Source organism: Falco punctatus (assembly GCF_963210335.1).
Source record: "Falco punctatus genome assembly, chromosome: 9".
NCBI lineage: Eukaryota > Metazoa > Chordata > Aves > Falconiformes > Falconidae > Falco > Falco punctatus.
The window spans coordinates 29,915,059-29,927,789 of NC_137589.1; the positions used below are offsets into that span (position 1 = coordinate 29,915,059).

A 12,731-nucleotide genomic window follows, 5' to 3' on the forward strand; every position below is an offset into this window, starting at 1 on the left:
TTTAATTAGTCACTGCTGCAGGCTTTTTGTCTGACTCTCTTCGAAGCCTACCAAATGTCTCAGGGAGTAAAGACTGTCTGAGTTGTCATGCAGCGTGTAAACCAGTGGGTTTAAACTCTGGCTGGGTCTGCTCTGAGCAGGACAGAGCTTGGCTCCCCAGAGCCGGCTGGTGCCACATTGCAGCTGCCTTCTGGGTAGCGCAGTGCCCTGGGTCCCTGGGGAGGCTTGGCCTTTGGAGGGAAGTGTGGGGTTGCTGGCAGGAGTGAGGGAGAGGTATCTGGCTCACGTGGTGCGGTCTAGGCAGGACTTGCTCACTGCATGCATCAAGCCTGATGAATATGTTTGAGTAGCCCTGGGGAACAGCATACTTACAGAGTCAGTCCCTGTCCTGAACAAGGGCAATATAAGGGTTTGTCTTGTGTGTTGTCAGTGTCAAAGTGCCTGTGTCAGCAGTGTGAATTGTTTGACATCTAAGGTGTTACTAAACCCAGTCTGGAAGCAGGTTTTGTGTTTGTGTGAGATGCTTGTTGCTTAGCAGGTAGAGGTGTTTTCCCTTCGTTGCAAATCCTACACGTCTGCTCTGACCACTTGCTTATCTCCCACACTGGTTTGCTGGTCCATGTATTGACCTCCCTTGCTCCGGAGTTTTCCCAGACAGGTAATAATTGTGTGGCTGCTGCTGTTCACTGCTGCTGATCAGGGGTGAGGGAATTGCTTCCACCTGGCTGCTTCCATCACTGATTTGGGAGTTACTGCCATGGGAATCCTGAGCACTGGCTGGGATGTTGGTGCCACACTCTGAACACAGCCACCTGAATGGGTTTCTGTTGCTGAAATCTCAGCCTTCAGTGTGACCTGGTGCCAGTGAGAGGGAACAGGTGGAGATGGGGTATGTCAGAGGGGGAACTTTTTTTTTTCCTGAGTGCTTCAAGCTATTGCTAGACTTTGAGAAGGGTTTTTCCCAGGCTGCCACTGAGGACCAGACTGTTCCATGCCAGGGCCTAACATGTGTTCCCTGTGCTTGCTCACCAGTTTGCCTTTTATGCCATAAAGGTGCTGCTTGTCATACAAGAAGGCTGCATAATTCTGACCAGCCCTCTCCAGTGGACCTCTGTGCTGTTACTGGGGGTGGGATGCTTGCTGCCTCTGTCCTGCCCTGATATCCTGGACTACATCCTTGACTGTTCCGCTGGGAAGCTGGAGCTACCTAGAGCCACTGTGGTGGTCTTACGTGACTTAAGAGGAGGGAAGCTGTCTTAGGGAAAGTCACTGAGATAACCCAGCTCTGTGGTGTTTTTTTTTTTTTTTCTTCCCTGCAGCAGTAGGAGAGAAACAGCACAGTACAATTGTGGAGAGAGTCCACAGAGCTTTTAATACAACAAGCTGATATGTTACTTTGTACAGACTTGATATGGTTGGGCAGCAGGAGGTGAGCAGAGGATTTCAAATAGTGTATCACTGTCACTAGAAATCTGCATCAGTGCACGTAGGTGCTTTCTGGAGACAAAAGGAGACCTGTTCTCATGGCCCTTCTTGGCACCATCTTCCCTGCAGGTGATAAACTCAGGTAGTCCCCATGTGCATTAACTCTCCTCAGAGCTCACCCTGTGGAAAGGACTATTTTACAAGTGTTGACTTGACTGGGTTCTGGCTGGCCTCTTGCCAGGCCGATGAGCTGCCAGCTAGGGCTGGATCCATCTGTCCAGCCATGGTGACTGTTTCTCTGGAGACTCTCTTGTGGAGGAGGTGTTCAGGTGCTGTAGCTCTGTAGTGAGGCCGGTGCAGAATTGCAAAGTGACTTTTCAGCACCTCTGTTCTGCAATGCTACCTACCCCAGCCCTGAAAAACCCTGTCGTCTTAAGGGTCTCTCCTAAACGAACTTCAAGAAAATGTGATCTAAGGGTAATTGTGCTAGCTCAGGGTTAAACCTTTTATGCACAGATTGCCTGTTTTCTGAAGCCGGTGGGTGTAACTCTGACTTTACTACCAGCAGCCTGGTTACACTCATACCTTAGAATCAAAATGCTTGTGAGCATTTTTTGTTCTGTACTGCTAGATGGGACTCTGAGAAGGGTGCTGGCCTTCAGTGGGATAATTGCAATTAAGCTCTGGTGTTTGATCATCCCAGAACTTCCTTGGTAACACAAAGTATGGATCTCCACATGTGAAGCACAAACACTTCCAGTAGGCATGGAGCAGTGGTATTGGAGGGTGCCACAAGAGTCTGATGAGCAGGCTAGATGCTAAGAAAGTATTTCTTGCCAAGCCTGCCAGTGTTTGATGTAAGAGCAGTGGTACTTTAACCAAGGAACAAAACTGAGGTGCTCAAGTGCTTTTTGTGCAGCAGTTGTGGCAAGTGTAATGATGATACATAAACCCTCCGGGCTAGTCAGACCCCGACTCTAACATCTGCCTCTGGGCAACCTGCAGATGTTAGAGTCAGGGTCTGAACAGACAATGCAGATGTAGGGAATTGGTGTGTAATAAGTGGTGTGAGTGAACAGGGTTGTCTTAGTTTGGATTTTCTTGTTTGGAGCAGTTGAGAGTATTTTACTTGAAAAAGTCAATTGGCGGCAGGAAGCAGTTAAACTGCTCGCTCAAGCTATTCTGTAAATGCTTGTGGTAGGTGTTCTATGATTGACAGGGCTAACCAGTGAGCAATGACCTGCCTTTGTGTGGGCAGACAGGATGGCGAGTGGCAGAAGTGTGCTGTGCTCTGATGGCACACCAGCTTCGTTTCCTTGTGCCTTGTAATGGGAAGGGTGGCTGCACGTTTTTGTGATTGCTGCTTAACATAGGCTGGCTGTGCTGCATTGGCTTACAAGTAATATTCCTTTAAGGAACTTGTTCTAATGTTGAAGCAGAGGGTGCAATGATGCTTTTTACTCATTCTAGATTAATGCAGGTAGTATATTTTACAAGTTCTGGTACTAATTTTTCTGAATCAATGTTTTTCTCCTCCACTGTTTTAACTGTCATGTCTATGTTCAGAAGTATAGATTACTCTCCTTAAAACTTAGTCATCTCAAATTCTGCTTTGAGGAATAGCATTGGTGTTTTATTTTGATTGAGGTATGTGACTCTGGACTGAATTAAGAGCTTACAGTGCAGATATAGCTATTGCTCTTTTATTGGTACAATTTTCCAATTTTCTTTGTGTTTTGTGGAAGGTTTAATGTGCTTTTCCAGAGGTTTTTATGCTTTAACATTAAAAACATGATAGTATGTTGCACACATGCGTTTTGCCTTACAGTGCTTGAAGCTTTCTGGACTTAACCCAACCTTTCTCATAAATTTTTTTAAATTTGTTTTTTTAGAAGTAACTTGAACATGGTAATCTAATTTTTGTCACTAGCTATGTTTTAAAACAGGTCTTTGTACAGGCCCTTGTAACACCTGTGGAGACATCCCATTTGTCTTGAATAAACTAACTTAGCTAATAATTTTTCTGTTTGTAATGCAGGTTGGGAGGACCTGACCCTCTGGACTATGTTAGCATGTACAGAAACCTGGGAAACCCAGCGCTTAATGTTCCTGAGCACTGGCACTACGTCAGCTTTGGGTTAAGCGACTTGTATGGAGACAACAGAGTACATGAGTAAGTGTCATTTAATTTCTGTTGCAGTGTTGTGTTTTGTGTTGCATTTTGGGGGAGCATGGGTAAAACCCTGTCCTGCTGTTCATACTATTTGAACAGCTGGTTTTCTGCTGAGAATACCATAGCCCTGGTCTCACAAGGGGTGATGTATGCCTGTTCTTGGATGTGGAAGAATTACTATGTTCCCCTCTGCAAGCTTTGAATGCAATATATTTCCGTGTCAGTGTTGAGTGGTTTTCTCCTTTTTTTAGTTTCTCTTAACTGGTTAGGATTATTTTTTTTAACTTAATATCTTGTGTTTTTCACTCTTGGTAGTCTGTTATGGTCATACACTTAAATCCTGACCCCTCCCTGTGCGTGTTAAATGCCTTCCTCTGGAAAACTGCTATAAGGGCATTTTTCCTATTGCTGGCACAGCAGTGTAACTGTCAGCAGACTACCACCCCGGTGACTGCTGTATAAAGTGCCAGTTTGTATAACAGAAGGATGAAATTCTAATTATTTTACTGTCTTTTCTCCAGTAATTAAATTATTATCTTAGCTTCTTGGTATAGATGGTCTTTAGCAGGCATTTTGTATTAGATTAGGTAAGCAGCAGCAGCATCTAACATGTCTAGCACATGCGCTAACAACAAATTCCAGTCATTATTTGCTGGGGCAGAGGAAAGGTAAGGCAAGTGGAAGAAATGAAGTTGAAGGCTTCCTTTCCTCGCTTCTGCAAGAGACCCTACCATGGATATGCTGGCCTTTGCGGTGGTGCCTTTGTTCTCAGATCATGGTGTTTAATCTCTGCCACTGAAAATCGGAGGTTGCCGAGATTAAGTGATGTGTGTTTGCCCACCTTGTTTTGATGGGATTAATTTTGGAGGGAGTAAGTTCTGTGCTGACTTCCTTTCTGTGGTGACTTGTCAGTATGAGGTTTTCCCATGGTGAGAGTCTTCTATTTGCTTACACTCTCTCCTGATGGTTTCCGAGAGCAGGGAGTGGACGTGAGGTTCTCAGCTGAAGACATGAAGGGTGATGTGTTTTTATGAATGAAGAAGCAAATTATGCAAGGAGACAGCCTCCTTGGCCCTGGCACATGCTCTGCCTTCTCACTCCTAAAAACCTGTCTGCTAGACCAAAAACTTGTTGTTCTCCACCCCTAAGCTTTCCACTACAGGAGTGAAAGTATCGCACAGGTGGAATGTCACAACTTGAAATAACTTTCTGGTTTGAGACCTCCTAACTCTTCATATTGTCATATGATTTGGTCTGGAAATTTGGATTGAGATAATGGAATATGCCTTTTGCTGGTTGCAGGGCACAGGAATTAAACCCCCATCTCTAGCTCTAGGCTGCAGGCAATTTCCAAGGCCTATTGAGTGAAGCAGGACCAAAGCCTGCACCATGCTCTGGGAGGTCTGAGGTCCCTGAGTGCCCTGTGTGTGTATGTGAGCAGGGAAGGAGGCCTAGAGAGCTGGTGTGTCTTGGCTGGCCCTGGCACCGTGCTGCTGGAGGCTGCTGCGGCTGGACACTGCAAGCAAATAGCGAGCTCTTGCTGCTGTGCTGCTTTGGGGATGTTTGCTGGAACCTCTTGAGCACAGGCCTGCTCAGATCCATCAAAGTGACCTCCATGCCCTCTGTATACATGTGTGTTTTCCTTCTCTCTGTATGGCTGGAACAGTGTTCCTAGCTCCATGGTGGGGTGTCTCTTTGTCACTCACCCTGAGATGTTCAGCTGTCTGCAGTCCGTCACCTTTATTTTGGCCTCATTCTTGGAGCTACAAAACTTAATGCTACACGTGCTGTCGAGAAGGCTGGCTCTGTCTTTGTGGCAAAAAGTCTTAATATACAATTACACATGTGGTAAAGCTGTCAAAACCTTAAACATTGAGCCCAAAGTTACCACCTGGCAGATGAGCACTGGACACAGGCAGAAAGAAGATTTCAAAGGTGCTGAGCACTCACCAGTAATTCTTGCTCCCAATGGCAGTTGCTGTTTGCTAACTACTCTTGAAACATGACTGCCTTGTGAATGACACATCACTAGACCAGCACTGGCTGCATGCTGCAGGAATGTAATGGTTTTCCTGTGTGCTCAGGAGCCCCTTGTTTTCTGGGAGGGAATTTAATAAAGCTTTTGTTTAAGAAAATGGGTATTGGTCTCTTTGCTTGAAGGACTTTGGGATTCTGCTGTCCCAGGTAAAGCATGTTGTGGGATGGTTGGCAGGAGCACGGGGTGATAGGGGAATTATTTAAATCTTTGGAAGATTTCCTTTAAAGCTGGTGTGGCACTGAAATCTGCTAAACTGCCCTGGCTTCTGGAGATTAGGAGTGAGTTTGTGAAGTTTTTGGTTTCCCAACTCTTTCTGCAATGAGTGCAGAGCTGGATCTGCTTATGACAGTCAGCAAGGTTCCTACAGTAGGAATGTGCTTCCATAACCTTGCTGTCCTTCATCCTTTAGACGGGGAAGGATAGTACACTGCCAAAGGTCTTATTAATCTCCCACCTTGACTTCGGGTAATGTATAACTTATTTCTTGTGGACCTCTTCTAGTAATACAGTACAATCTAGACCAGTTGTAATGCAGTATTAAAAGAAAAACATTTTTTGATATTTTTTTTTGAGTGAAATAATGCTGAACTGGAGGCCCCTGTATTTTTATTTATAATAGAATAGCAAACAGATGTAGCAAGTAATGTGAAAATGTTGACTTTAATTTATATTTTTTAATAAGAACCTGAAAAGTCTGAAGTGGAGCTCTCCCTGTGCCTCCTTGTTGACAGATTTATTTTCGGTTAAAGCAGCACTATTTCCTGCTCTGCTTAAATATCAGCTATACTCTGCTTACAGAACTGGTCTGGCTTTAAGAGTCCACAGAATAAGATGGAAGAAATCTAAGAATTTCAAGCAGGGAAACCTTTTTCACTTAAAACCACTCAGTGTTTCATGGTATAATGGCAACCATGACACCAGCTGTGCTGGGCTGATCGCTCTTAAAAAATCCTAAATCATGACGTCATGACAGCGTTAGGGAACCGCAGGCCTTTCAGTGGGATTTCATGCCAAGCTGCTTGCATGGAAATAAGTCTCTGCAGTCGAGCATGTTGCACAACTTAAGTAGCAGCAGAAACTTTTCCGAGACATTTTTACAAGTTATGCTCCATTTTTAATTTTATCTACTTTAAAATCAAAACCAATGTGTAACTTCTTGAATCTATTCAGCAGGGTTAGAGTAGAGCCTTTTTTTGGACTGTTCTGGCTTTCTGAAGAGATTCTGCACTGCAGTGACGAGTGCATGTGTAGCATACTGGCAGGGAGCATCTGGCTGGTGCAGTTGCAGGAGAGGAAACAGGTCCTGCACCCTTCTTCAGCCTTTGCTGGCAGCTACTTCCCCACAGCAATGTCAGCAGCAAGGAACATGTCCCTGTGCATCTGCACAAGGTGTAGTGCCTTAGCTGGCAACTGCAGATTCGTGCTCTGCTGCCAGACCATCAGCAGGGCCAAGGCACAGGCACCTGATCCTTCCTGCAGTGTCCAGACACACTGGTGACTTCTACCTGCGTGGAGAATGGATGCCTGAGGAAGGCAGCATCAGCAAGTGTAGCTGGGCTTGGGCTCCATCAGCAGCAATGCCAGCTTCAGCTACTGCAGTACCACGGCGTGCTCCAGCCTTGGACTGTGCTGGCACAGGGAGCTGCAGGGCTGTCCAGGGAGCTGTAGGAAGCAATGTGTGTTTTCACCAGACTGATTTCCATCTCCAGTTCACTGTAAGGCCAAGGCTGAATCTCCAGTTAACTGTTCCTGTAGAGTTTTCACCCTTTTTGTTAACAGTTTAAAAAGGGCATGGAAAATGAGGACCATGATGTGATAGAATTTCTGAAACCCTTGAATGGTCTTATTTGTATTAAAATCACAAGGCTGTAATTCAGAGACACAATAGAAAGCAAAGCTTAAATTATGGGTAGGTTAAAAGATAAGATTTTTATTTGTGGCCTTCCCACATCCTGAAAAGAAACAAGCTAACTGTGTTTTGATGTTTAGCTTTTTGTGTAAATTCCAATAATTGGGTTTCCTGATATACACAAACTTCATATTGACAAGGGTGGTGGGTTTTGTGGTGTGTTGGGTTTTTTGGGTTTTTTTCCCTTCCTCTGGCAGCTAGCCAGGAGGCAAAGCCAGCATGCCATTTGCATAAAACCGAAGAGATTACAGCTGCCTTCATCTCTAATACAGATGCAGGGTACCACCCGCGGAGACAACAGGTTCCAACTTGCTGCGGTCCTTTTGATTTGTGCTACTTACCATTTGGATCAGGAGGGAGCAGTGCATGCCGGGATAACGTGTTGTCTCTGTGGGTGGTGCCTCCCTATTAAAGGTGAGGGTAAGCGTGAGGCTTTCAAGATCTCCAGTCCAGCTTGTGTTCTGCTTGCTTGTATAGATCCTCTGAATGACCTTAACTTGTAAAAGGGCAAGGATGCTTGTTAGAGCTGGGAGGAAGAAAAAGGAGCGCAAAACTAGATCAGGTAACAAACACAGGGCTTGCAGAGGGGTGGATGTTTTCTGGAAGGCTTTTTCCAAGTATGAAAGGAGTTTGAAAAGAGTATTTAGAAAATAGCCTCAAAGTTGGAACCAGTGTTCTCTTTCTTTTGAGTGCGTGCTGGCTTCTCCTTTGAGCCTGCATGAATGTAGGATGGAGTGGTGCTGACAGCTGTCACTTCAGTGGCCTCTTGGTTTTGTAGCCTTTCATAAATCTGAAAGTTCACTGCCCTCGGCTTGCCAGCCTTTAGCCTTAAATTTTGGTATTTAATGGGTCCCTAAGTGCTTTATAAACCACATGCTTAAAGCACCGCTGAAATATTACACCCAACTCCAAGGTGATGTTGAATGCTTTTAAAATGGTGGAGACTGACTCTGCCCCTCTTTGTTTTCATGAAAATGCAATAAAATAAGGGGCCTTTGGGAAGATAGTAAATTAGAGAGGGGTGATGGTTGTTGTGGATGCATATTTCAGGTAAGATTTTGTAGAGTTCAGCATGTCTGCCTTGGAGAGATGAAAGATCAAATCAATTCAGTTTGGGAGTTGAGCCTGGAATTCAAGGAAAATTATTTAAAACCCAGGATTTTCTTCCACCTTTCATGGTATCCAGTTTCTTTCAAGTGTGCTGTTGAGGCATACTTCAGACACAGAGGAACCTGGGAATTTTCTTAAATGCAGACCCTCCCTTCATCCTAATTTTGCTTCACTAGGCTATTAGCTCTGAAGTTAAAGGACACCTGCTGTGTCAGGGCTGGCTGTGTGGTAGCTACTTCAGACATGGAAGAGGGAAGTGAGGCTGAAATTTGGGGACATATCTTCAAGCTGAGGATCAGGAAATAGTGGATCTGTTCCTGGGTCAGACTTTTGTGAGGTGTGACTTTGATGGGTTGGTTGTAGGGAACAGCCACGAGAAGAACAGTGAAATTCTGGGGATTTACGGTCACCCTGAGGAGCTTGTTCCAGGTATCCATAACTTCCTTCGTGTTGCCATGTTTCATCTGTGGGAACTGAACTTTAGCCAGTGCATTGAAGAAATGTTGCTGGTGGCAAAACATCTGCCCCAGCTAAAGGGAGTGACACGGAAGAGGACATCGGTAAGCATCAGTTTGGGAAGGAGGTACAAAGCTAGACCTTGGAGGAGGGAGAGTCCAAGATGGACACCATACTCTGAACTTCTTTTTCTTCCTAGGTCTCTTGTTTGTCTATCAAAGATTGACCTCAAATGCAATACTTATTTCTCCAGTTGGTGTTTTTTCTGAGGGAGAGGGGAGAAGCATATTCGTGGCAGAGTGGGAAGGGAGAGGCCACAGAAGTAGGGAGTTACGTGACAAAAGGTATGTCCTTTTAATCATAGCTTATTTGAGTATCCATCAGAGTTGAAATAAGTAGTTTAGCTGCAGGGGGGCAATAAGATCTGGGTTTTAATGGATTTGTCTTGTGGTTGGATTTTTTTTTTTCATGTCTCTAAAGATAGGAATTAAGCTGAGCTTTCCCCAAAATGAGGGTACTTTTAACGAGTCTCACCAGTGTGGATTCTCTGATGTCTAGAAATACAGTTGTGCTTTTAGTGAAACTTGCTTACTGGAGAGTGCCTGTAGATCCTTCTCTTCTGTCTGGCTGTTTGTTTCTGCCTGCTTTGTAGAAATGTGGCGGTTTGGGATGTCATGGTTTAATTTCAGCTGGTACCACACAGCTGCTTGCTCACTCCCCCTCAACACCCAGAGGGATGGGGAGGGGAATTGGGAAGGAATGTAAAACTTGAGGGTTGAGATAAGAACAATTTGATAATTTAAATAAAATAAACCTAATAATAGTTAGAATAAAAAGGAGAAGAGGAGAAGAACAAAATCCAAAGGGAAGAGAGAAAAGAAAACAAGTGATGTACAACACAATTGCTTGCCACCCGCTGACCAATGCTCAGCCAGTCCCTGAGCAGTGATCAGCAAGCCCTAGCAAACCTCCCCCTCTGGGTTTATATACTGAGCGTTCTGAGCACGATGTGCTATGGTATGGAATACCTCTATGGCTAGTTCAGGTCAGCTGTCCTAGCTGTATCCCCTCCCAATTTCTTGTGCCTCTCCAGCCTTCTTGCTGGCAGGGTCTGAGAAACTAAAAAGTCCTTGACTTAGTATAAACATTACCTAGCAACAACTAAGAACGTCAGTGTGTTATCAACATCCTTCTCACATCAAATCTGAAACACAACCCTGCACTAGCTACTAAGAAGAAAATTAACCTTATCCCAGCTGAAACCAGGACAGAGGACAACTTTCTTTGAAGTACTTGATTGAATTTGACCAATGAGTTCAGAAATTGTGGGGACATTTTAAAGAAGCACACACACAAGTGTGATCTGATCATGTAAGGTTTGACTCTCTTATTTCCCAGGTGAAAAACCAGTTAAATCAAGCGTCATGCCTATTTACATGCTCTGTTGATGGTGTCCCTCCAACGACTCATGCAGTGCACCAGAACTAAGACTTGTGTTTCTCTGCTGGGGGCAGACCTCCCTTGAAGCTATGGTCACCATGGGGAAATCTTTTTTCCCCCTCCTCCCAGGCAGAGTGCACTTGGCTTCCAAATGTCATTTGTTGGAGGTAGTTAGCATCGTTAACAATGTGAAAGATGTAGGCCACCTACAGAGAGAAGTCCACTTCGTGCTGTGGTCTGTCTGTGTTTGAATGCAGAGGTTGTGGGACAAGAGCATGCTTGAACTGTGCTAGATTTGGAAATTTTTTTAAGTGTTGAAGGAAATTTGTTCAATGTTAAAGCACGGTAGTTGAATTTACAAGAAGGACTGTTTTCAATAAGAAAAAAAGGAAAAAGATTGGAAGTGGGTTTATAACTGAGCGTTACCAAAGGCAAGCCCTGCTTCTTTTTAGTAGTGCATCTGCACTTGCATCCCGGTAAGATGAGCCTCTTGCTGCCATGCAGGGGAAGGGGCATAGTGTTCAAACTGGATGATTTCTTTTTGTCAGCAGGACTCATGACCTTGGCTTATGGGAGGAGAGCTGGCCTGAGACAGGGCTTCCTTAGTGTCATCTCCCAGCTGGGTTAGTGCTGAATGATGTGGGAGAGCTTGGAGGCTCTGCTCTCCCAGCGAGTTCAGCCTGCTGGGAAGAGGAGGAGTGACTGGGGATCAAAGCTGGGTCTTCTAGTGAAAGATTGTTTTACGTGATAAAGGTCTGTTTAGGGATGTTCTAAAAAGCAAAAATTAAAAGATAATGTTGTTGGTTTTTTTTCCAGTGGGACATGAAGGTAAAAGCATTTTTTGTGCTGTGTGGCCATTCTGGCTGTGAGATCAAAGGAGGCTTGTCTTTTTTTTTTATCCCTTTGCTGCCTGGAATAATGATAGTAACAAAATGAATGTTTGAAGAGATGCATCTGAATGCTGTTATTCATACCTAATTCCCTTTTTTTTGTTAACACAGATTCAGCATTGGGCACAAGCCTTCCTGACTAGTACTAGTGTCACCGAAATCCGGGAATACAACTCCTTAACAGTCTTCATACCTGAATAACCAGAACCAGAAAAAAATAATGCCTTAAAGGTATTCACGCAGGGATCTTGCCCTGAGCCCCAAACAGTCCATGATCGAGACTCTCCCTGAGAAATTCCTTGGTGCTGGCTGGAGACTGGTTGTTCATGGAGTCAATGAGGCTCAGAGGCAAGGTCCCAGCTGGGTCACCAGAAACAGTCACTGAAATCTGGGAATAAAGCTCTGGAATGCCAATGTAGTATTAAGGAGCAGGTGTTATTTATTGTGGTGCTGGCTGCGTGGGGGATCACTCCACCTAATGTGGATAGCATCCTTCTCTCAGGTAGCTCTTTTTACGCAGTACATGTATACATATTAAACAAATGTCCCAGAAAATACATACATATTAATGAGATTACCCAATACTAATTATAATATTCTCCCTCCCACTCACACATGCCCAGTTGTCCAGAGCCGGGGTCTTCAGTGGTCTTGACAGTCTGCAAACTCATGCACTCCTCTATTCAGCTGACTAGAGTTCTCCTTTGTAGTCCCCATATATGGTCTTAAACTAGGTCATCTCAGTCTCTTACTCTTTTTTTGGCCTGGAATTGCTGGCCTTGGGCCAATTTTCCTTCATCCTCCAGGGGTACCTCTTTGTTAGAACCTGAATTTATTGCTTACAAGCATACAAAGATTAGTTTCAAACAATCAAGGTATCTTAACACTAACTGTTCAATCCTAGGTTGCATGACTACTTTTAAGTTCTTAAGATTAAACCTTAACTCTTATGTAACCTTCCCCCTCGTTGAGATTTATTAATTTTCTTGTAAGTCTCATTTATTTAAGTCGTATTTTTCAGAGTGATTTTTTTTCTGCAAGTTTCACCTAAATTGCCTAATTCTGATCTACAAAATGTGGACCCTGATCAGAGTATATTCCTATTGGTACCTTGAACCTTGGTATTATTTCTGTGAGTGATACCTTAGTTACTCCTCTTTGTTAGTGTGACAGGGGAAATCTTCCGGTCATCCCGAGAAGGTATCAATCAATACCAAGGTGCATCTATACCCATTTTGTCCTGGTAGTTCAGGAAAATCAACTTGTTAGTAGCCTCCAAGTGAATTTCCC

The 12,731-nt window shown here is 44.3% G+C and overlaps 1 protein-coding gene and 1 long non-coding RNA gene across 5 annotated transcripts in view; both read left to right on the forward strand.

The window, feature by feature from the left end:
• The window catches only part of SUFU (SUFU negative regulator of hedgehog signaling), a 95,547-nt gene that overhangs the window by 3,953 nt on the left and 78,863 nt on the right, over positions 1-12,731 (forward strand). For all 4 annotated transcript variants that reach the window (XM_080403472.1, XM_080403473.1, XM_080403474.1 and 1 more), the window contains one exon: positions 3,464-3,598. In XM_080403472.1, the coding sequence (XP_080259598.1) occupies positions 3,464-3,598 (135 nt within the window). The remainder of the gene's footprint in view (positions 1-3,463; positions 3,599-12,731) is intronic.
• On the forward strand, positions 3,605-11,866 carry LOC308070095. The gene is made up of 2 exons (XR_013930624.1): positions 3,605-9,455; positions 11,553-11,866. It is a non-coding gene; the product is annotated as an uncharacterized lncRNA (long non-coding RNA).